The sequence below is a fragment of the Phasianus colchicus genome, chromosome 2 (genome assembly GCF_987193195.1).
Source record: "Phasianus colchicus chromosome 2, bPhaCol1.hap1.1, whole genome shotgun sequence".
Taxonomy (NCBI): Eukaryota; Metazoa; Chordata; class Aves; order Galliformes; family Phasianidae; genus Phasianus; species Phasianus colchicus.
In genome coordinates, this window is record NC_143437.1 from 96651852 (window position 1) to 96677250 (window position 25399).

Genomic DNA, 25399 nt, shown 5'->3' on the forward strand with positions numbered 1-25399 from the left:
CACTTCACTTGAGATACACAATTGCTTTTTGTTTCAAAGGTTACAACATATAAGAAAATACATTTACAGGAGAAACATAGGGAAATGGAATGGACCACAATATCCATTACTGAAATATGAATTCTAATTCTTCTTCTGAATGTTGAACTTCATCTATAATTGCACACAATGCTTCAAGAGCTGGGATCATTTCTAGTAATGTAACAGTGAAATTACTGAAAAATTGTAACAAAAAACCAACTCCACCCTTAACAACCAGACCCTTCCTAAAGTAAGGCTGCAATAGTGATACAGAAACACACTGAGCACTAAAAATGGGATTTTTTTTGTTAAAAAAGTTTGTACAAAGCATGTGCCAGCTCTGAGCCCCCACCATGCACTCTGATGGCCCAGAACTCTGCATCTGAGATTGTCCAAATCCGTTCTGCTCAACATAAGCCTACATGCAATCCATCTACTATTGCCATGATAGTGCTCATTCTCAACACTGCTGTATCTGTACATATTTTTACTATAGATTCTGATATCAACAGAAAATCTGCAATGTAGATACAGGCACCTCGCAAGAAATAGCCAGATGTTAAAACAGGAGATAATAAGTAGGAGAGACAGAATGGCTTTGGCAGAAACTGCTGTAGGGAAGGGAAGGGTGGTTCCAGGAACTGTGAGTATAAATTTTGATTAGGGCTGGGCTGGTATTTCCCACTTCAAATGCCTCCCTTTCTCTTTAATGAGGAAATAGGATTTTCAGTTTTGCCCCACTGAATGAGTGATTAAATGGAAACAAGGACTTGCTTTCATAGGTAAGCCAATCCAAATGTCACCTATGTATGCCAACAGCGGGAACAGTGACATTTTATACAAATACATGAACTTGCTGCAAAGCAATTATATTTAAACTGTAATAGAATGTAACAGTCAAAGAAAACACAGCACTTATTTCTGCAAATGTTTCTTTCCAACAGTGAAAAAGAAATTATTCTTTTCTGAGCAGCAACAGTGTTCAGGGTCAATTTTCACTCCTTGAAAATGCACTGCAGTCTGAAAACACAAAGTAAGCAAAGAACAGAAGAGGAGGACCTGAAAAACCAAGGTCAGCAACAGAAAAGGCTTTGAATTTACACTAAGAGCTGCACAGATGATTCACAGCCATTGCAGTTTTCCTTCACTTACAGTGCAAGCAAGACTACGTGTGCTGCTTTATCAGTAGAAATTTGCACTAGGCCCTGTATGGATCACAGATGTAGGTGCGAACAAAGAGGAAGGAACCTACAGTAGAACACAGCCAATGTGAGCAGTCACCAAAGAGAGGAAGAAGGAAAAGGGAGCAGACCAAGATTATGTTGGAGAATGGATATGAGAATTAGGAATAACCAGTTTTATAGACAGAACAACTTAAGAACAGCATCACAAAGTTCACCTTTATCCATCTGCAAAGTCTTTAAAGTATGAGGATTCTTTTTGCTCCAGTCGTGTGAACTACAAGCTTGGCTGATTATTTTCTACAGGCTGCACTGTAATTGTTCATTTTGGTGATACAATTGGACTGCTTCTTCGAGATAACAAAGAGACAGTTATTGAGTAAAATGGGCTTTGAAACATGGAGATAATGATCAAGAGCTGAAGTTCAGTAATAGATTTATGCACTTTCATTCATCTTATAAAACCCATGCTTTCCAAGATCAGACAAAATATATTAGCTATGGATGCACACCAAAAAAGTATTTAATCTTCATGAAAGAGATACAAAGTTAAAACTAGTGAGCAATTCAGTTAAAGGGTGGGGCAAAAGGTAAAAATGACTCCAGTCATTACTGCCGCATGCCTGTTCCCTGCTACAACCAACTCTACAATCACCACGCTTGAGGGGTCCTCTCAGGTTTACATACCCATTCCCCCTCCTCAGACACACTCATCTGTACCTCTGGGGTTCCTGCAGATGTTTCATCTGACATTGCAAATCTTCCAGTGGGCACCACACAGACTCCCCAGGCAAGCTGTTCTGCTACTTGTAGACAAAATTGGAAGTTTGCCCTTTGAGTCTTTCTTCCTTGAACTCAAGTCTATTACTCACAAAGGAAGATAGAATAGCTTGAAAATTCTTACTCCCTCAGAACTGGGTCTGGTTGGCTTGGAGTTAACGTTCCCCACACGAGTGTTCTGAGCTGTAGCAAGAACAGTGTTGATATCACACCAATGGTTTGGCTGCTGCTGCACAGCACTGGCCCATTATTAAGACTCTCTTCAGTACCCCAAAAGCCAGCAGGCCGGGGGTAGTCAAGAGGTGAGGAGAAGACACTGTCAGAGCAGCTGGCCTAAACCAACCAAAGAAATATTCCATACCATGGCTCAGCATTGAAAGTGGGAAGAGGAAAGGAGGAGAGCTCTGTTATGAAAACATCTGCGCTCCCAAATAACTGCTATGTGCAATGAAGTCCTGTGTTACAAGATTTTTCCAAACATCTTTTGGTGACAGGTCATAGAGAATAACTATTTTCCCTCTCTTTACTTCCACATGGCTTTTCCTTGTTTTTCTTTGAAAAAAAAAAAAAATTATTGTATTTCTCTTTCTTTCCCCCTTAATTACATTATCCTTATCTCAACCTATGAACCTTTTGTATTTCATCATATTTTCTCCCCTTTTCCTTTGAGGAGCTGGAATGAGAGAGGCTGCCCATCAATCTGAAACCACCTCTGTCCTCTGTGGCATCCACTTTGGGCTCAAGGAATTAAATATAAGAATGATAACGCAGAGAAGTAAAGGGCAAAACACAGACTGGACATTGACTAAGTAACAGAGAAGAATTTATGATGTAATAGCTGTGAAGAATATGTGAGGTAGTAATGTGGTAATGGGATGAGGGGTGGAGTATGTGTAAATTGTCCACATTACCAGGTTGATTTTGGTGTGGAGAGTTCTTTTTGTTGATGAAACCAACACGCTCTTATTACTAGGTCTCCATGTGTTTCTGTTCTTCCTAGGATTAAAAAATCAGTTAAGAATACCACCAGGTATCTGCCCGAAGGCAGTGTGGTGATGGGTGAGAGAATGTGGACAGGTACCTGTCATGCTTGTGATGGTTTTGAATTTCATCTCTGAAGTGCAGAATCATAAAAAAAACCAATGGATATTTGAATGAAAATACACCCAGAGCTCTAGAGCACTACAAAAACAGAAGAGACAGAAATTGCATGTTTCGTTCTCTGCTGGATCCTGTCGATGTTGCAGGAACCCATCAGAAGTAGAAAGCTGCTGTATAGAGTCCAACATGACGAGATGAGGAAGGCACTGAAGGAGAAGGCAAGTTGAACATATTTGCAGAGGTAAAAGACATCCAACTGGACCTAAAAATTGCCAAAAGAAGAAAGTGGACACTACTCTACAATGGGTCATGGATTGTGCCAAATACCCTGTGGGAGTGGCTACAGCAATGGAAGCAGAACAGTAGTGGTGCAGAGATGAACTCATCTGGGCTGTTGCACTGTGATAAGACATACAAGACATTGCTGTCCAAGCAGAAAACACTGTTGTAAAAGTACAGCACACAGATGCTCACATACTCAAGAAACGAACCTCTGAAGAATACCAGAAAAATAAGCAGGTAGACTGGGTTTCAAAAATTGAAGTGGCTCTCCTTGGACTAGGAGCTGCCCGTGGCTTGATAGGTCCATGAAGTATCAGGGTATCTGTGGAGAGATGCCACACACAGATGGGCTCTTGATTGAGGGATGGACCTGCCCATCAAGGCTACCACAAAGGTCACCCAGCAGTGTGGAACGTGCTGCAATCAAGCAAGCTGTGTGATTAAAGTCCCTCTGGAACAGTAAGCTGTGGAAAGGATTCCAATAAGGTGAGGCCTAGTGAAATGACCATGTTGGACCAATACCACAAACTTGTCAGGGTAAGCACTACATACTCACAATGGTAGAAGCAACTACCAGGTGGTCAGAAACATATCTGATAAATCATGCCACTGTCCAACGCATCATCTTGGGCCTAGGAAGGCAAGTCCTGTGATGTCATGGTATCTCTGAAAGAATCGAGTCACTTCTGAAATATCCTCATAACCTCCTGGGCCAAGAGACACAATAGAGACTGAGTGCTTCACATCACCCATCACCCGCTAGGTGAGGACATGGTTAGAGTGAAGCATGGAGTTCTGCTGGCCAGCAGTACCCCTTTGCCACTCATTCCTGAAATTAGCAATTTCAAATCATACCTACTTGGAGGTCTGTACCTCCAGAAACAGACTATATGAAAACACGTATATACATTTTACACACTTCTGTTCTGACACTAAAAAAGAGTTGAGGAGTACAGTACTCCCACTGTGTGTAAACTGGAGGATGCTCCCCATTTCAGACAATTATACAGCCACAGGAACTGCTTCTTGGTCTGTTAACAGCATTTTTAAAAGAAAATTACACAAGTAATTCTGGTTCATTGTTAGTTGAATGACTAAAAGCCTGATGTAAACAACAATACTTGTGGAATAAAGAAGTGCTCAAGTATAGGCGACATCAGATTCAGGTCTCTCGCTAGTATGCCACTATTCCACTCACATTTAACCTCTAAAAGGGAAGTTACTCACAGTGGCCTTTTTTTTTTTTTTTTTTTTTAAACTGATTATCACCACTAAATTCTATATATACAAAACAGTCAGGGATTCCAGAAGGCTACAGCATACAGTCACTCACCTCAGAGCAGGAATCTTAAATATAAAAAAATATCCAGCAGCTGCTGAGCTTCTAGGAATGGCCATACTGAATCAACACTGATTCCTGTAGTATGGAAAGTGGTGTGGTTAGCTAAATAAATGTTGATGTAACGAAAATGACACCCTAATAAATGCCTCTTTTGGCTACGTTATGAAGTTAATTAGTTGCAATGATGCTGCATTAATATGTCAGCCTCTGTTGAAGCTCTCAAATCTTCTCCTTCTATCTAGTCTTTTATCAATGCTTTTTATCAATCCCAAGAATCTGAACATGCTTCATGCCAGATCTCTAAGTACACGAACAGGCTCTGCTACCTCTTCCTTTGCCAAGGGTTTCATTGCCTGTACTTAAAGCCAGCTCTGGTAGAGTACAGCCAAGTAATTGGGTACCGGACTACCATGAGAAGAGCTGTGTGGAAAAGCTCTGGAAAGCTTTGCCAAAGGCTTTGACTGGGAACTGCATCACCCTTGGTCCTCCTCTAAGCTATGTTGCAAGTATGCCCATGCCCACCAAGTAACTCCCTGATCCTTACCTGCTAGCTTGCCCTTGGTCTTGCCTCAGAGCTTGCCTTTTCATGACTTGCCTTTCAGACTTGTCAATTTGGTCTGCTGGTAGAACTTCATTACCATTAGCTCATCAACCCTGCTCCTGATTATTGCAGGACTGCACCTCCTTTAGAACTACAGACCTGTTTCTGATTAATTCTCACTTGTCTTTCAAAATACGCATCAGCCATTGGTGAGCATGAATTGTAGCTAAGATGAAGACTGCACAGAACTTTGCATCTTCTGCATATTACATAATTGCCTATTCCACTATGATCTCATTTAAGTCCTGAGCAATCAAGTGCACAACAAAGAAAATAATGAACAAAGAACCATCAACAAGGCAGAGACAAGCAGAAGAATTTACAATGCAGTAGTCTCCCTTCTGAAGAGGCACATCACAACTGATGAAGCTACACACGCCAGCCATGAATATTCAGACTCTTGAGTCAATTCTCATTTACAAATACTGTCTGAGGCCATTAATTTTCTAGGATTACTCCCCAGAATGGCTGGCATCCATTACTCATATTTCTATCTCTAGTTTGCCTCACTGTATCTATACTGTGCAAATAACATTTTTAAATGAAAGGAAACAATATAATTAAAACCAGAAGCAAGAAATGAAAGCAGGTACAATTAAAACAGAGAGAATTATCCTACATCTAAAAGACAATCAATCTTGATTCAGAAAAGCATCAGGCTTTAAGAAAGCAAGATTTCCCCATAGCTTTTTGGTTCAATAGTACGATAAGTACTATCCAGAAGATCTGAATGGATTAATAACCTTTCTGGTTTATAAGGCAAAACTCTTAACAACTACCAATGATTTATAGTCATGTGTAGATTCATTGATTTTTGCTGGATCCAAAGTTCACAGTTTCTTGAATACAGTGAAAAGACAACTTAAAAAATTGTGTAAAAAGCAATAACAAAGCTCCCCTAGAATCAAAGGTAAAAAAATATATATATATATTTACTGAACTAGTGAATGACACCAGTTTGCTCAGAGACATGATTTAGCGGAGGGTTGTTAGGGTATTATGGTTTGGTCATGGTTGAACTCGATGATCTTTAAGGTCTTTTCCAACCTGAACAATTCTATGATTCTATGACATACATGAATTAAGGGTTTTCTAGATTAAAAAAAAAAATTAAACAGTGTATCAAGAAGAAATGCTCTACCCTGCTTAGCAACAAGCACTCTGTTGATAATCAAAAATAAGACATAGAAAATAAATATATTCTTAACATATATGTTCTAGTTTCCTAACTTAGTTACCTAAACTAACTTTGGGGGAATGGAGGTTACTTGTGTGGCCTTAATATTAAGCTATGTATGTAAACGCACACTATTTGACCTACCATGAATAATGGCTTGCTTACCAAAACATATTAAACCATTTCTGATTAAATGCAGTGCTCACCAAATATCCTTCTCAAATTCTCCTTTGTACATGAGTGTGGAAAGAGAATCCTCCTTATTGAATGACTCAATGAAATCTCAATTTGCCATTCTCAGTTGCTCTCATGGCAATCATTTTACCTCCTTTTAGACATACAGGCAACCCAAAACATAAAAGACAAAGGCAATTTCTGAAAAACACAGTTATTACGTCATACAAGAAGCAGCATAAAAAAAAAAGATTGTTGTGCTTTTGTAAAGCAAAGTTTTTAGACAAAATAATTTTCTCCTGATTGTGTATCTAAAAAAGTCATAAAGAAAGACTTCAGAAAGCAAAACCACAGTTTTCTTAAATTAAAGACAGTCAGCCTCATTGTATACATAAATTCTTATATAGAAAACATATAGGGTTACACAATAACCACTTGTTGGTGATTTCTGCACAAATACAGTTCACTCTGGAGTTTATAACATACCATGTGCACCGCATCCCTTGGACAATACTTACACTTTCATAAACTTTTCAATAACAAGACAGAGTTTAGCAAGTTCTGGTTTCTGTTCATCAATGAAACAAAATACAAATGCACTGGTACTGCAAAGCCCCTTTTTCATATTAAAAAGTTTCTTAAAAAGATAACATAAATCAATGAAACCGTTGTCCTCTTCCATGTTTGCTCTTGAGATGACTAGCAGAGCGCCTGAGAGCTTTCCTCTCTTGACGATGTTGTTTCTCAGCTTCCTGCTGTTTCTTCTGGTGCTCAGACTAGAATGTTAAAAGATAAAAAAAAAAAATAAATAAACAACAAACCCTCAAGTTCTTGTAAAATTATGAACCACATCATTGTTCAAATATTTACATATCAAGTCAGAAATCCCCTAGGGAAATCTGGAAACGTTCCCAGAAATGGTCCCACATTATCTTATCCTAAATTACTTAATTTTACTGAAACAAACAGGTTTTATAAAATGTGGTCTTAGAATTTCATGAGTGTTTGCTATGCTGTAGATAATTCTAGAATCATTTTAAACATGACAATAAACAAAAATCTCTGCACCTATGAATGTTTTTCCTCTACATCAAAATTGCACCAAAAGGAGTTAACTTGCATAATATACAGAGGGAAATGCTCTTATGGCCATAAATGTCTATTTTATTGGGAAGCCTGAGTGCTTGTCTTGAAAATAAGCATGAACTGGAACTAGCAGACTTGAACTATCCATGCTCAGGCAAGTGTCCATGTTATAAAATTCTTCAGCAATTAGAGTGATTTCAACAGCAGCACAGGTTAACTGCATTAACAGTGCTAGAGTTACGGTAACACAAACAGCTGCATCCCCACGGCATCAATAATTCTGTAATTAACAACACTTCTATAATTCTGTAATTAACAACACATCAGCCCATTTTTCCCTGAACCCCCCGTTAAAAAAAAAAAAAATCCTATGTCCAATAGTACTGTAAATACTTGAGTAATTTAGAATATGCTTTTAATATTAATTTGCAGTGATATAGCACACTGAAATTGAAAAAACAAAACAGAACAGAACTTCACATTGTAGGAACCAACTAAAATCCCCTGAAAACTAAACTGCAAAATATCAATGGCAAAATTTCATTGTTGAATCTGTCAGGGGCTGCTGAACATCTGTGGGCTTGACTACAGCACAACAGCCCCAATCTCACTGACTTACAAGGTCAAATGACATCAGTCTTGTGGAAGCACAACTCTCTTTCCTGCTAAACTTTTCTACTTACTCCTACATACACTTGCAAGTTAAGGTCGGGACATCACAAACCAGAAACTGATGATCAGAGTAATACAGAATTCTCTTTTGGCTTCTCTTTATCACAAAATCATAGAATTGCTCAGGTCTAAAAAGGAGCACCAAAACAAAGCACACTGCAAGGACTTCTTCCTAGCTCTCTCTATCTATTCCCCAACACTTAACGTAGATAATTTTTTTCTTTTAATTAGACTTTTAAAATCTTTTAAATGCAAATGAGCACAACTTCTGTATTTCACTAAAGCTACATCAGTTAACAGTTGATACACATTATCAGCAATGAATTAAAAAACTCAAAGCTATAGCATATCTGATGTAATTCAAAGTTTATTGTTCACCAACAATTGCAAGAAATGATGTGACTCAGCCCTTTCTAATTTAAAGTGACTATGAAAAAAACTGTGCTTTAGAAGCCCTGAAAAGCCCTTTTACATAGCTGCAAGACACTGACAGTTACAGCAGTTGGTAAAATGGTTATCCTGCAGAGGAATCTGTGGCTTATTTAGCCATCAACAGACTTTAAATTCCAGAAATACAAGAATAGAAAGCAGATGAACAGTAAATGAACAAGTAAAGGAAGTAATGTAGACATATTTCAAAACATTTGGCTTTCTAAAAATTTATTCAGGCATAGATCAGTTCGATCTTTTTTTTTGTGTGACAGCAGTTTTACTGATGAGAAGAATATTTGACCGCTGCTAAGAAATATATTTGGAAAGAAAAAAACCTTACTTGAGGAAAAACACTTTTAACTGAAGTACATTTTATCAGCTGAAAAATTATCAATTAATATGGAATGCAAATCTTCAGCTTTCCTAATGTGTCTTCAGTTCTAGCAAAACCTAAGTAGCAGCAGTAGCAGACACACACATTCCATTATAACGACACTATTAAATAATCAGCTGTCTGTGACCTACAAAATTCCCAAATATGGGAAATAAAAACCCTTTAGGAAAGGTAGATGGGCAGCAGTCAACCACACACTTCAAATGGAATTTGGCAAACACAAGATCAGAGCTCATTCTCATGATCTGCATCACCCAAGTTCAATGGCAAAAGTGGATGGGAGCTCTGTTTCAATCATGCTGTGACCCAGCAGCATTATCAGTCAGGAGAAAGCCTGTCACCTACAGCATCCCAATTGTGCCAGGACCTGCAAACCAAAATCTGATTAGTCCTGGCACTGATGTCAGCAAAGGTCACCAGCTTTTGATGACATATCTCTGCAAATAAACTACTAAAACATGGAAGCCAGTATTTTTCACTGGAACGTAAGATTTTATGAGTGCTTCCTGGGTTATAAGGGTACACACAGAGTACTACTGGAGGCTTTCGTTCTCTTGGCAAGAAGCAAAAGCATTGGCAGCACATGAAGAAATGAAGAGGGACATGTGTTTGACCGTTTTAAAGTTTCTGTTCCTTCATGCTAAACATAAAGATACCTTCTGCATCTCTTAAATGTACACATATATATCTATGTATATCTCACCTTCTTTAATTTGAACGTAGCCTGTTTGCTGCCCACTGTCGTATCAGATACATTGAGAGTGCCAAGCTTTTCTTCAAGCTTTAAACGATCTCCGAGAGTTTTCCTGCAGAGAACAATTAACATTAGTCTCTATTCTTGCCGTCTTCTTACCACGAGTAAGAATGCAGTCAATATGAATCTTAGTTTCCCTGAAACCCTTCAACCCTTTAATGCCATGTGTCTAAAAATTAAATCACCAACGAACAGAGAAGCAATACAAGTTTCAATTACTCCCTCCAGATACTGCTTACATAAATTTAAAAAATTTTTCTACTGAAAAGCTCATTGTCTTTTCTTCTAAAAAAGCATCAGGCCTCCAGCTGAGAAAGAGACCACATCCCACTATTGCTATACTTTTCCAAGACGTTTTAGAAGAAGTCAGGTATATTTAGCTGCAGTAACAGATAAAAGCACACACACAAAAATACTTAGGCAAGACAGATCCAGTTTAGCTGGTATCTTAGAATTCCTAACTTAAGAAACACTTCAGAAGCAAGGAAATAATCTTGACTATATGTTAGAATTAATCAGAGAAAGAATCATCACTTCACCATCAACAGCTAAACAGTCCAATTAGAAATGACTATTCAGACACTGTGTCCCACAACAGTATAACTGAAATAGTTTTGCAAGTAAGAGAAAACCACAGACAAGTGGGTCTGAGAACTGAAGAGAGAACCTGACCCCAGAGCAGAGTGCCACACACTTCCCCTGCACAGTGCTCATCAGTCAATGGTTGGGAGCTATCTGCTCTCAGGCACCAACCTCCAACATTTCTAAGAAATATTTTTGTCCAACTCTTCAGCGTTGTTCTTTTTCTGAAGTGGAAGGTGGAAAATAAATCATTGTAAAAATACACGCGAGTAGCAGCCATCAAAGTCAATGGATTTTCTCTGGATGAAAGACTCGCTCAGTGTAATCTATGCACGGAGGCTCTGAAGTCTGCAGAATTTTGGTTAATGAGCCATTTATGTAACAGTCTCTTCAGATTAACAGTGAAAAATTACTCTCGAGAATTACTTTATTTCTCATGACTAGGTACTTTGATTGTATGACTTTTTCTGTAGTATATTTTTCATTGCCTACATGTAAAAACTTGTTCCGTCTGTGCAAATCAGGAAGACAAGCTAAGCCTTAGAGCTAACTATGGCAGAAGATCAGTCACTGACATTGTGGTGGGATTTCTACATCCAAGCGAAGTTCCATTTTTCTCCCCTTTGAAAGTGAGTTGGAGAAATATGGCTTCTACCCAGCAATTATTTGGCATGACTGCCCAGACACTGCTTCAGTCAGGAGAAAAACTAAAAGGAGGAAAAGGCTTTAAGTTCGCAATTTTACTGAGTAAGCACAGATATGGCTGTATTTATCTGAAAATGCATGGATCCCAAGTGATAGTGAATCACACACGCTGATACATGCAAGCTTAGCACTGCTAGGATCTCTTTAAAATCATCCTCAACAAATAGATTCAATTGATACATTAAGTGTTATCAAAAGCAATCTCCTCTGCCCTATGGTTAAATGAAAACTGACTAGGTGCTTCTTTTCCTCTTTACAGAACAATAGAGAAGAGTCTCTCAGGACTTTTCCTGTTGCACTTAAGTAATGCTTAGGAAAGCCAGCTATGTTTGTTGGCTTCTGTTGACTTTCTTGCACTGATCTATACTTGACTGAGTAGGATTACTTCAGGTTTTCATTTTTGTGGGCTCCAACTTCAATGATAAACATTTTGAAGGGATATCAAGAAAATCAAAAGAGCTCTTCAGACCCTGATTAAAAAAAAAAACCTCTCTCCTTTTATGTATTGCTTTTAAGTTGCTGTGCAAGGAAATTATACGTTAAGTAAACAAAGAAAAATTTTGCATCTTTACTAATATGTTCAGCAGGTTTTCATATGTAAGCATAAGAACACAAAAGGGGGAAGAGAAATGTAGACAGATTTGAGACAAGGCATTTGTTATGATCGCAAATAAGTTTGGCAGCTTTCCTGCACAGAGCACTGCATAGACTGTTGGTCTGCTAAGAAATTTATAGTATGCACCACCACTTCAGAAGTTGGGCTTGGAGCCGTGCTGAGTCAGGAGCATGTCAAAAGAAACACCCAGTTTTATGTAAGTCATAAACTGTTTCCTCAGGTAGAACATTATATGATTAGAGAAAAAAGAACACCTAGCCATTAAGTGCGTAGTGAAGGTATTAAGGCACTTAATTATATTGGTCACAGACCATCATTCCATAGCTTGAATAAATCAAATCAAAGACAAACATGCCAGCCTCACCAGACTGTACATGCCACTACAGTCTTTCCAATTTTCAGCACACTAGCTGAATTAATTATTTTTATGCTGACTATTATCACTGAAGAAGGCCAGCAGAAAACATATTTAAGTATTTTTCATAAAATTCAGCTGTGTAAAAATGCTTACCAAACGAGTTAGATCACAACACAGACTAAATCATTAGGATTCTGTAATCATATCAGTATAACCAGCTGTAATTTTAAAGTTTGCTCCCTGAATTTGAGGAATATTGAGCTTACGCTGCCAGAACAATGCCTGGATGAACACAAATGGAATCACTTTTTGGTTAGGCAAAAAACCCAAAAAAGTCAAGTACATCCCATCTGTGAATCTACTGCAGAGTGCATGTAATCTGAGCAACCCTAATTACACGTCACCCCTTGAAAAATATTCTGTGCAGAACTGAGCCCTAAGGCAGATTCTCTCATCCCTCAAGCAGTCTTTTATAAGTCTTTCCATGGTTTATGAAATCACTGATATTCCTCCATCCCCTGGACAAGACTGTGGTATTTGATTTCATTTTTTCCTATCTGAAGCAAGAATTTTTTTTCCCCTAAACTACAGATGAAAAATTTCACCTCATTTTGTGTCACACTTTTTAAAAACATTTTTTTCTAAATGTTTCTCTTCTCTAAAGCTGTCTTGGCTTACTTGCCTAAATTTCAGTATGCTTTTTCACATTCAAGTGTCCCATATTTTGAATAAAATGAACTCTTAAAATTTCAATTTGAGAGTCCTTGAAAATTTCTTAGAGGTCAGTAACTAAATTTGTGTTAAAGAATGGCAGGCAAGCAGGCTGCAGCCATCCTGCCTTAAAAAGGAAATATTTCAGTGACAAAGAGAACACAAGGCTATTTGACCACTTTGACCATTTGTTTCAGGCTCCTTTCATGTCACACTTTTTAATATGACAATTTCAGTTAAAAATTTGTACGTTTAAGGGAAAGACTGTATTTTTATCACGTTTCTTTACATATCTCTAGAAAATGGCTATCATGACACATCTAAGCTGCATTGGCAGTTATTCATGATATAAAAAACCATCCTTATATTATTCTTTCTTTTTTTCTTTGAATGTATTATTTCATTCTAAGTTAAAAAAAATAATGGCTATTACAAGATCCATCTAACCCAACAGCATGTTTCCAACACTACTCAAAATTCTGCCCTGCATCCAATGCACTGCGAGAACTTTGAAACTATTGTCCCTCAGTGTTTTAATATTAGTGTCTGTTCTCTAAATAATAAAAGGCTACTAAATCTCATCTTCCAAAGGCCTAAACTCACTTCTGAAAAAAAAAAAAATCAGTGAGATTTACAGGCATTATTAAGCACCTCAAAGCCAAGTCTTTGCGAAATCTAAAAAGGTAAGTGTGCCCTTTACACAGTACAATTTTTTCTTTTACCATCTGGAACCTATTCCAGGTAGGGGCTAATCATGAAGTATTCCCAAGCCTTTCAGAGGATTCTGTATGCAGTATTTTACACTCAGACTGTCAATCTCATACTGACACCAGCAGAGAAATATAACCAGTCTCAGAGACATCACTGCTATTATTTGTATGAGCAGCAGTTTGCCAACAATGAGTAATGGATCCTCAAATCTGGCTCAGAATATTAACCTCTTACTCATCTCATTCACATTGTCTCTCTGGCATACTTGAAATGTTGTATTTGTTTAAGAACAAAACAGAGCTTTCAACGACTGTGTCCCCCTAAGTCATATCCCTGAATCACCAGATGTGGCTTTATTAGTGCTTCCAAGGCTATCATGCTAACTAATGAAAATGCCACTGGCTTGTGTCAGAGAGAAATATTTGAGAATCTTTCACCCTCCGCTATTAAAATAGGAACATTTGTCTTACTTCATTAACTTTTGTTTTTTGGCAGAGTCTTTGAAGCTTCTGAATTCTTCTCCTTCTTTAATCTCAAAAAACTGAGGTTTTAGTAATGTTTGCTGATCCTCCTTGAACCTTTCCTGCCGCTTTACTTTTTCCTCTTGGCGCAGAAGCTTGCGCTGTTTCCTGACCTCTTCAACCCAACCTTTTTCATCATCTGAACTCTCAGAACTTTCTGCATCACTTGGTTTTCCTTCTGGTTCTTCCTCCTCTTCCTGCAGACAAAAATAGTATAAAATAAGAAATCATCAACTAATTTTCTTTCCAAACCATTCCTGCAATTAGACTAAGAGACAGATTTTACACAGATACAGTTGAAGAGATGCACAATTTGAATGAAAGTGCCATCAAAAAATGCAACAATGAAAAATAATAAAATTATCTCCACCTACACATCGTATGTCCTTCAAACCTACACTGATGTAGGCATACATCTGAAAACTAGGATAATATTATAAGTTATATCTAAGTAATGCAGCTGATAAGAGAGACTTGCATTGCTTCCTTCTTTCAGGATGAAAAATCTGAAAATCTGAAACAAAGAAAACTGGCTTTTTCCCAGTCCAAAAAGAAAATGTTTTACCTGTTCTCTTGCTTCCTGCTCCTGTAAGAGCTTTAATTTCTTCTTTCTTTTCTCACTTATCTTAGAAACAAGTGGGTTAAGTAACCTAAATTCTTCACTCTGCTCATCTACCTGGAAATCAGGATTCTCAAACATGACCTTAAAACGATCATCTTTGAGAAGGCTAGGCAGATTCTGGAAGAGAAACGAAGCATCAGTTAGTTATAAAATTCCAAAACAGACACTGCCAAAGATATGTAACACCTTTTCAATTAAGCAAAGTTCAAAAACAGTACATGTCAGTTATTTTATCTTTCCAGGTCACATAAATTGAATTTTTTTGTTATATCATTATATACTTTATTACTTTCACAAACATCAAATAAATATCATTCTAAGCTTCCTGTAGGCAAGACAGGCTTTTACTTTTTAGTGTGTAGCCTGCACACTACAGATACCCTGAAAACACAATTACTAGTATTTCTGAATTAATGTTTCTCATACATTCAGCCAGATAGACTGGAGACATGCTGGTATCTACTGACTAATCAGCAGTATCTCTGAGGCAAATATTCTGCCTGAATGAGAATGACTCTACAACACATAAAACAAATTATCAGGACAAACACTTCTTTAAGCAATGCTACTGCTGTTTTACTGTAAATACATAGAACTGTTTCTACACATCTTATGACAATTCCTTCACTGTCCTCACATATGGAAAGGAAAAAGCAATTTCATTCATGCTAAAGAAAAAAAAAATATGATCCCAGTAAAATGAGTTGAATTAAGAACAGTTCAAACTACAACTTCAGCTCATATGAATACTGGCTGTCATTGTTTCAAATCATTAAATACACACATTTTACAATAAAAGCTTATCTTTTAATGTCTCCAAACATATCCCATTCAACCCACACTAGCACTAGATTTTCATTTTTATCTCTCAAATGGGGAAAAAGGATACAGAAAACAAGTGTAAATATCAAATATGGAAGCTGTTGCAAAAGTACGACCTGCAGTTTCATTTGGAAGCTAAAAATTCAATCAGTCCCACATCACAAATAATCAGGACATGCATCTTTATGTACTCTTTTTAATCTATGTAAAGATGCAATGTGTTCCTGGGCAAATCACTACCCCACATAAGGTACTCATTTCAACACAGGCTTAGAAAGCTGAAATTGAAGGTTTTACTATGACCTACATTTTCAGTTGTTCATACTTCCTACTGTATCAACTGAATCACACAAGGTTTCATTACATGCCACATGAAGCTAATACCTGCCTTCTATGAATGCAGCACACCTGTGAGAATGAGCACCTATAAAATGCTACCTATGTAAAGAACCTGGACTCTGCTAATATAAAGAGGCTGAAAAGACAAACTTCTACTGTGCCATCTGCTCCCATTAGAAATTAAACATTAATTACTTTTTTCCTTTATGCTAATTCTAAGATAAAAATGGATTACTTCAACATCAGTAAAATTTTCTGTTGCATAAGAATGAGCCATCTTAGCTACTTTATATACAGTTGACTACATTTTATAAAGAAAGGCAATTATATTGAAATACAACTTCAGGCAGCCTCATGCTCCTCATTTATACCCATTACATCTATCTTGTCATGGTTACCACCAAAATACTGACAAATGAAAAAAATGCTTTTATTTATTTATTTATTTTAATTGAAAAACTTTGGTATTGATTTTGTATTTAACTAGCTTCTGGACCCCTACAAAGCTCATTATCATCTCCAACAGCAGGTACTTCAAAATTTGCAATATAGATGACAATGTTACTGACGGGCCTTTTTAGTTCTCTAGCTACAGAAGCCCATAGTCCAGTCACCAAGTAGAGAAAGTTATTTATGAGACAAGAAAGAACAGATTTTTGAATCTTTTGGGCCAGAAAACAGCAAGTCAGTAACTGTAGGCATTACCATTTCTGCATTCCAGGTTAGAGAAGCATCTAAAACAGACGCTCACCTTCTGTTTCCTTTTTTTAGTAGCCTGTTGTTCCTCTCCTTCTTCTTCAATCAGTTTGAGGGCGAGCTCTTTATTGACCTTGGGAAGTTTCTAAAGAATATACATGGAATGTTGGTATAAATAGAATACTGATATAAAAAACAGTATTGTGTTTATATATCTCCTTTGAGAGTATCACATTTTAATGAAATAAGACGTTTAGGTTAAAGACAAGCAGAAACAAGTTTTATCACCAGTTATCTGCTCAAGCAGCAGAGTCACTCATCTGTGGGATTCATATGCATAAGAATTTTATGGCTCCAATCAAAAAGTTTGATAAATTAAAGCTAAGTTTACCTTTTGTCTCCGATGATAAACAGAATCAAGTCCTAAGTAATTACACCTCTATGATACACTTAGGAATACATCACTCTATGAATATTTTTTCAGAAGCATATTCATTTACCTTCAGCTGGACTCTCTGTGCACGTGTTTCTTCTATTTTCTGTCTTATTTTTTCTCTTCTGTATTCTTCGTAAGCAAAGGGGTTGGCCATCATTTTTGCCTTTGATTAAGCAGAAAAAAGTAAAAAGAACATAATTAATACAGGATACAGTCCTCTATTTGTGGGGGGAAACATATTTTATTATCAATAGTGAAAGTTTACAAGCATCATCCTCTTTTACCTTATGGTAAAGCCTTATGTCCATGAAAAAGCCGTGCATATACGCTCTGAGCAATGATGATCCAATGAGATGAGCAAGGCCTGGGAAAAAATTACAGAGGATTTCAAAGAGCTGTCATGGATAAAGGACTCCTATTCCAAGCTAGCCACTTCACTTACTCAGTTTAAGACAAACAAGCACTGCTGACGCGATACATGAATCTCTAACAGTCACACCCAGTACATCAAGACTATATTAAACAACAACAAAAAAAAATCAGCAAGAAATCTAAGCTACTTCAGAGCAACAAATTCAATTTTTCTTACATGTTACACTTTTTAGAGATGCCTACAAGCACTGCAAACCATAGGCACTTTACAAAGAAAAAATGAGAGAGATTTTTTAACGGAAAGTCTATACATGTTTGACGATCACTTTTTTTTTTTTACTGTGGCATAGAGACGTTTTGATTCAGAGAATTTTGCCTTAGGTCACTATCTTTGAAGAATCAACATGGTGAAAGAAATACATTACCATCATAAAACTATCACCCTAGGCCGTAACCTAAGAGTAAGAACCAAAATACTTCAAGAGTTTTCAAATTTGCCTTTCACATATCTTTTTAGAAATTCAAAACTGAGAAAAAAGGAAATCTTTTATAACAAACCAAAGACCAAAAAGTCATTAGTCTGCTATATTAATAACCAAGATGACTGGAAGAAACTACTGCCAATGAATTTTGAATGCTTCCCCAACATTTCTCACTGATAAGTCACATATGAACTACAAAACTTACAAATGTGTAAATAATAAACAAATAAACAAACAAAGCAAACAAAAAAACCCGAGCAAAGATGTCAACTAACAAGGAGACTCAAATGTTTTACCTAAATTTTCAAGGTCTTTTCTGGTTACAAATTTGTAGTCATCATAAACTGTGCTCTCTGGGTTCTCTTCCAGTTCTTCAGTCAAGTTGTCCAAGAAAGAACACCATTTAGGAGCAGGTCCCAAAACCTGTGGATATTATAGTTACAAAATTGCATATTCTTACAGAAAAAAAAAGCCTACAGGCCTACAGTTACATTTCAGCTACTTTGCTGTAATGGAAGAATAAATGAATCCCTATTAAGTCAAATAAACCTTAAGAACAACAGCAGTTAAACCTACTGCATGCATTATCAATAAGGAGTACAACTGATCATGTAAGTGTTATTTTAACATAGGTAATTTATTTGAGGTCAACAATATAAAGACTTCAAGTGTTTCAAGTGATCCTAGCCTGACCAAGTAATTTATTAAAAGCTCAGAGCTAAATGTTATAAATACAATTAAGAAGTTAACTAAGGGCAGTAGGTGTCAGCTAATCTGTAAAGCACAGCTGGATTGTAGACTCATTACTTCACTACATAATCATGTTAAATCCTATTCTGCCCTATTTACTTTAATTAAAACAGAACATCACAGGTATATTTAATGTACTTTTATTCAAGGAAAATTCAGACTGTGTGAAAAATAATGGGAAATACTGAAAAACAAAACTTGCATATTTCCACCATGAGGCAGAGGAATTATTTGAACAATATGATGTGGCACCATCATCTTACTTTTCCATATATGCTTCCTCCAACTTCCCAAGTTAATCATTATCTCCCATCACTTTTCCCTCCTGCTGTTCTGATTGAAATTCCACTCTATCTTGATACACACAGGCATATTCAGCTGTTCCAGTATTATTATTTTAGTAGGTGAGCTAGCTGAATGGAAAAATCCAACACTACATTTTTCTCTCCAGAGCAAATCAGACGGCATTTTAGAACATAAAGAAATCAATTACCTCCTAGAGAGGGACTCTGAATGAGACTTCCATTTTGTTTACTAAAAAATCACATGAAAAACTACACACGCGAAAAACTATACACATACACACATATACAATATGAATAGTTTCCTTAACAAGAGAGGGCAATCAGTAGACATGTACTACATGTACTACAAGTACTGTAGTAGTCTTCTACTAGAAATAGACTACTACAAGTCTATGTAGATCTTCGAAGAAAACCACAGACAAAAAAATGTAAGCTTGTATTCTAGACCATAACAATCTACTAATATTCTAGACTAAAACTCTGGACAATAATACTCTGCAATACCATTGTCTTTGTATCTAGCATGATTTCTCTTTAGCTGAGAACTGTAACAGCCAATTTTTTTTTTTATTTTTTTAAACAGTGCTGTATATTTTAGTCCAATTAGTAAGAGCTTACAGGAAAAGCCCTAAGATGTCACTGACAAGAAAGTTTTCACTCCTTGAAGTATTAACCAAACTCCCACTTTTGATCTTGTAACAGTTTAAACATCATACAACTTTCAGATCAATTTTGTGTCAACACTGCAGATTTTCCATGCAGGTTTTCCATTCAGTTATTTCCTCTCAAATTCACTTCTAAATATAAATGCCATTTTTTTTTTTTTTATATCAATTAGAAAGTAGTCTAGGAATATAAAATGTCCCACTATTTTTCACACCACTGAATAAATCAGTAGTTATTTCTTCATTACCAGATCATCAAAACATGACTAGAATAGGGGTATCTCCTTTAAACTTCACCTAACTAAACATAACTTCTTCTGTAATCAAATCTAAGTTTCTGTGTTGATGATGTTTAGAAGTGCGAGTTGAGACTCCTTGACTCTCCAATTAAATAAAGAGTTTCCCTTCATTCCATCTTGCTGACACACTATGTAAAGATTGCTATCACTTCAATAAACTTTTTTCATCACTGCCATTTGCATGGCACTATCTGTTCAAGCATTACACATCACATATTAGTCATGAGAATTTAGACAACTGCAACCAATTAGGGTAATCCCCACATGTGATCTTGACTGGTGTAAATCTTTAGAAGAAGAATTAAAGCACAGAAATAATGGAAAAAAGTTTATCTGCTCTTCAGCTATAGCTCCACTCCGCATTGGAACAGCAGCAGTCAAAGCTGGAACAACAAAGCATACAGTACAGTATTTTGCAGGAGTATAAGTTTTGGGGGAAAATAGTAGATAAATAAAATAAAACCACAGCAGTGTAACTGTGTGCACACTATGGGAACCAGGTTACGTTAAGATAAGATTCAGGAATGCAACTTTTGCCCTGTACCAGGTCACTGGTTTCCATCCATACAGCAGCACACGTGGAAAAGCTGGGCTCCACAGCCTCATCTTTCCAGTTTCATGAACTATCAGATAGGTTTCTCTGTGAGTATCAGAGAAGTGGCATACAGCTAATGGGAAAATCCTTAGTAAACGAGTGCACATCTAAACCTGGCTTTTGCTCAAATATTTCTTAGGCTAGGAAAACCAGACATCACCAACAGTGACCAAAACAATATTTTTGCTATGTTCGTTATTATTCCATTTTCAGCAGAATTACCACTTCTTGAAACAATTTCCACTGATTTCCAGTGAAAGTGAAAAAGACTGTCTTTGAAACTATTTTTGCCTATTAACAGAGCAGCCCAGGCTGCAGGCTGAGCCAGCTGGCAGCGACACAGGCAGACTGCTTCCTGCTTTCCCTCCTTCCTCCTGAAAAGATTCCAAACAAGATGTGATCAAGGCCTGGGAATCCTCTGTTGCTGGGCAAGGCCACAAGGCACCTCTTCTCCTGAGCAGGAGACACCGAGCAGGGCGCGCTGACCACACAGACTTCTCACTGCATCAACATGGATGCTACAGGTGACTTCCCTTTGATGTGTTATACAAAACCACATGAAGCAAAGATACAAGCTTTTAACTAATATTATTAGCACCAGGCCATCTAATGCCAGATTTTTATTTGTATACATTAGAGTGTCTTTTTTTTTTCTCCTGTGTAAGCACAGAAAACAAAATATGACAACTAATGTAGCATACAACTCATCTGAGTTTACAAACTGTTCCCGGGGCAAGGCCAAACTGCCCTAGAACAGGAAGATAAAAACAAGTTGACAAACACTTTGAAAATACTATAAAAAAGCTTCAGAGAACACAGTTCTATTTTACAAGACAATTCAATCATTTTGTACCACCATGTGCCTTGCATGGTGCAGCTCTGCGTAGTGCTGTGCTGTAATTAGGGCCATGCCTAATTCTCTATCTTCCCTGCAGTTAATGAACGTGAGGATACACTAGGTGCTACTCTTAGCCCACAATAGATGTTCCTTACCTTCAGTCTGGAGCACCTGACAGCACTTGCACACTTTAAAATGCCAAGTGACCATTTGACACCAAAAGAACGGGTCTAATCCTAACAATATTAAATGTGCAATTCACTCAAATTATAAGCAGCCCAAGATGCTCAGCAGCTTCTGCAGTCAGATGTCATGGCTGAGAGAGCTGGGGCTGTTCAGCCTGGAGAAGAGAAGGGTTCAGGGAGACCTGACAGTGGCCTTTCAGTTTCTGTAGGGAAGCTATGAGAAGGAAACAGATTCTTTATAAGGATCTGCTGTGATAGGACAAGGGGAAATGGTTTCAAACTAAAGCAGGGGAGATTTACACCGGATATAAGAAATAAATTTTTTACAGTAAGGAAGGTGAGGCACTGGCACAGGTTGCCCAGAGAGGTGGTGGGTGCCCCAGCGATGGAGACATCCAAGCTCGGGCTGGATGGGGCTCTGAGCACCTGATGGAGCTGTGAGTGTCCCTGTTCATTGCAGGGGAGTTGGACCAGATGGCCTTTAAGGGTCCCATCTAACTCAAATGATGCAATGATTTAAGGGATCAAATCCACAGAAGTGAACTCAGCAGTTGGACTTTCCTCAGGTAGTCAGAACAGGTTCCAAAATCTATTTTTTAAGACATTAAACAGTGAATCCCAGGAATAATTCATACAAGATAGTGATTAACTCTTTAGCTATCAGATACGAGATATCAGAAACGCATTAAGAGTCAAACATCAGACACTCCTCCCAACTTTTATTTACATATTTTAACAATTAAAAACATGCAAAAGTGTTTATAAGAAGCAGAGATCAGATTTTAAATAATTAAATTGAATTTGTCAAGTCTAAACTGCCTAAATTCCCTCTGGAAAACTAACTGTGTGCATGTGGGCATCATTCAACAGAACACTTAAGTGCTTCCAGAGTCTCTGCCTTAGCTCTACAGGACAGCACCATACAGCCTCACAGACACTAGCACTGTGATGCTGTACCATGCCATACCCATAGGAACACATAAAATTACAAAGTTATAAGTAAGTATGAAAATAAATCACTGTTCTTTTATGACATAATGTAAAAGTTTCAAAAATGTTCAAACTGTTCATCCATCCTTTAGGGATGTTGAAGTCAGACTGTATGACTTTCATGAGGCAGCAAAAATTTTCAACTGCAGTGACAGCACTCACTGCCATCCTATTTGAATAATGTGAATTACAACAGAAATAGCAGATCTTTAAGGTCCTTGGCACATTTCTGGGCACAGCGTATTGCGCAGAATTACCAGTTAGATGATAATTTTAATAACTGGAGGGCAGGATACGGACTGGCTAATGAGAAACAGTTTTTGCTAATTTCTGCACAGAAAGGAGATTACAAGTGAAGCTATTGAATATTTTCACCAGTGAGTGCCACATGGAGCGGGAAAATGCCTGAGAAATGTACTAATGACAAACTCCCTGAAAACTACAGAGCTGCAAACTGAATGACATTTACAGCCAATCACTACCAGATGTAAAGAACAGAACAGGCAAAAAATGATACTATCTGACCTCAAATCAATAGAACAATCATAAAGCCATCGTATTAGGATAGGACAGGGATAATAATTCAGCAGAGACATCTTGTAAAGCTTCAGGTAATCATGCTCAGGATACACGAATGCAAAGTGTAACACAGACAGCGAAAAGCCATCAGGATGATTTGTGAAGCAGTAAGAATAAATACATGCAAAGCTATCACAGTAACACTGCCAACTTAGCTAAACATCAGAAAATGCGTGGAGATAATAGGAAGAAACAAACAACTGATTTTAAGATGAAATGTGACATATTTATGGACAAGATGATACAATCTGACTGCCTGTGATAAAACAGCCTGGGACACCATGACCCAAGGAAGACCTCCACTGCACTGTTCTCATTAAAATAAAAATGCCTTCAAGCAGTTAAACACAGAAAAGTCTTTTCTAAATTAAATATTCTTCATACATATGACTCAATGCTTTCACATGCATATCTTACCTGTCGGACACATACATACATATTTGATCTATATACACACATATGCACACACACACATTTCATAAAATACCATAATCACTTTAAATTTGTAACTATTTGCTGGAGAAAGCAAATGCACATCTACGTGAGCGCACATTCAGTTTCAATTATGCTAGTCAACAGGAGAGGGAGATTAGAGAAGGTCTAATGAGGGATGAGAAGAAACTGGGCGATCTCCAGGGTGTGGGCAGTGATTGAAATGTGCAATTGTGTTTTCAACATAATTAGCTCCCTAATTGCATAGCCAGGTTTAATTAATGCAATTACATGAGTAATTAATTACTATTCATTTTAAGAGTACTGTTTTTAATGTTTTGTTCTCTAATTTTAAGCATTAGACAGATCTCAATATGTAATAATTTTGAAAAGTTTCCATCATAGGCATTGAAAAGGGAAGAGGAAAAACAATACCTTGCTATACCCTGTTACCCCTCATGGTTACATCAACCACAACGGGTAACTCCCCAAAACCAGATGTACTATTTCTGGCTTGGACACATGATAGCCTCCATCTCTCCATTCTTATTTCTGCACTTTGGGTTTCGGTGTGCACAGGCCACATACTTTGGGGAAGCCATGAGATGAGCCTGTGTTAGAGAAGAGCCCTGGGATGGCATTACCTTGTTATGTTTCTATCTACGTTTCCATATACAGCACCTATCCCATAGCAACCAACGTCCTCCAAACAATTCCCGATTTTCAGTATCATCCTGCCATTCCTTTCTCCTCTACTTTTTCCCTATGAACACTCTACAACCAACTCCAGTTGTGCCTTTTCAATCTCATAAGTAATCCCATTTAATTTATGAGTAAAATTCTTTAATTCTCTAAATTAAATGGATTTTGACAATAGATTCCAAATGAATTACCCATATGCTTTCATTTCTCATTTCATGTTTTCATTCACTTTACATTATTATATGGAGTAGATTTGATTCTTTTACAGCAACTAACTTCCATGGCCATGAGTAGCTCACTGAAGCACAGCTATGACCGAGAAACTGAAAAGCTCTTTTCTTTTTCCTCTTTGTTCCTGACAACAGCATTGCATTTGGTTTTAAGCCCATACACTCATAAATTTCAATGAACTATACAACGAATTGGCTTTTTCTCTCACTCTAACTCCAGCACATCCAGATATTTTTGGCAGATTCATTAATCTGAGGGAGGTTGGTTTTTCTACCTTTCACTGTGCTATGGGAGCTGCCAAATGAGCACTTGGAGGTTTTGCTCCTTCGGAGAGCACGTTAAAGGAAATGTTGCTTTTAAGATCTCTCTAGTGTTAAACAAGAACAGGAACTTGCACACCTCTTCTAGGAATTAAATACTAAATCTTTCTAGTTTCAAAACGTTTCCAAATGCCTAGTAGTTAATAGATAGTAACGACTTCTTTTTCTAATCCTAAATAGTTTGGCTTTGTAGATGGTGTATTGTTTTTTTATTAATCATCAATTCTCCTAGCTGACAGATATAAGTTGCTTACCAGTCACAGGCCTGCTCTCCTTAAACTGTCTTCTCACTGAAGCTAATGCATTCTCGAGAAGGCAATGGTCCCGTTCCTTGTAATGTTGAGAAAGAAGTACCAAAATAGGGACAGCAAATAATTTTTCAGCAAAGACAGAACATTACTCATCACAACTAACTAAAATCAGTACATTAATTCTCGTTCTCACAAGACAGGAAGAAAAAGTGGTACTTCTCAAGTCAATTACCACCAGTGGCATTAAGAATTAAAGAGTCTAATCTTTCATCAGTATCCCTATCATG

At 37.3% G+C, this 25399-nt stretch overlaps 1 protein-coding gene across 2 annotated transcripts in view; it reads right to left on the minus strand.

Annotated features, from left to right (window-relative positions):
* Positions 1-1709: 1709 nt before the first annotated feature.
* The window catches only part of NOL10 (nucleolar protein 10), a 51181-nt gene continuing 27491 nt past the window's right edge, over positions 1710-25399 (minus strand). For both annotated transcript variants that reach the window (XM_031611318.2, XM_090136368.1), the window contains 8 exons: positions 18267-18393; positions 17401-17480; positions 17181-17279; positions 16736-16825; positions 14767-14940; positions 14151-14398; positions 9947-10049; positions 1710-7435 (listed from right to left, as the gene is read on the minus strand). In XM_031611318.2, the coding sequence (XP_031467178.2) occupies positions 7316-7435; positions 9947-10049; positions 14151-14398; positions 14767-14940; positions 16736-16825; positions 17181-17279; positions 17401-17480; positions 18267-18393 (1041 nt within the window). In that variant the 3' untranslated portion in view covers positions 1710-7315. The remainder of the gene's footprint in view (positions 7436-9946; positions 10050-14150; positions 14399-14766; positions 14941-16735; positions 16826-17180; positions 17280-17400; positions 17481-18266; positions 18394-25399) is intronic.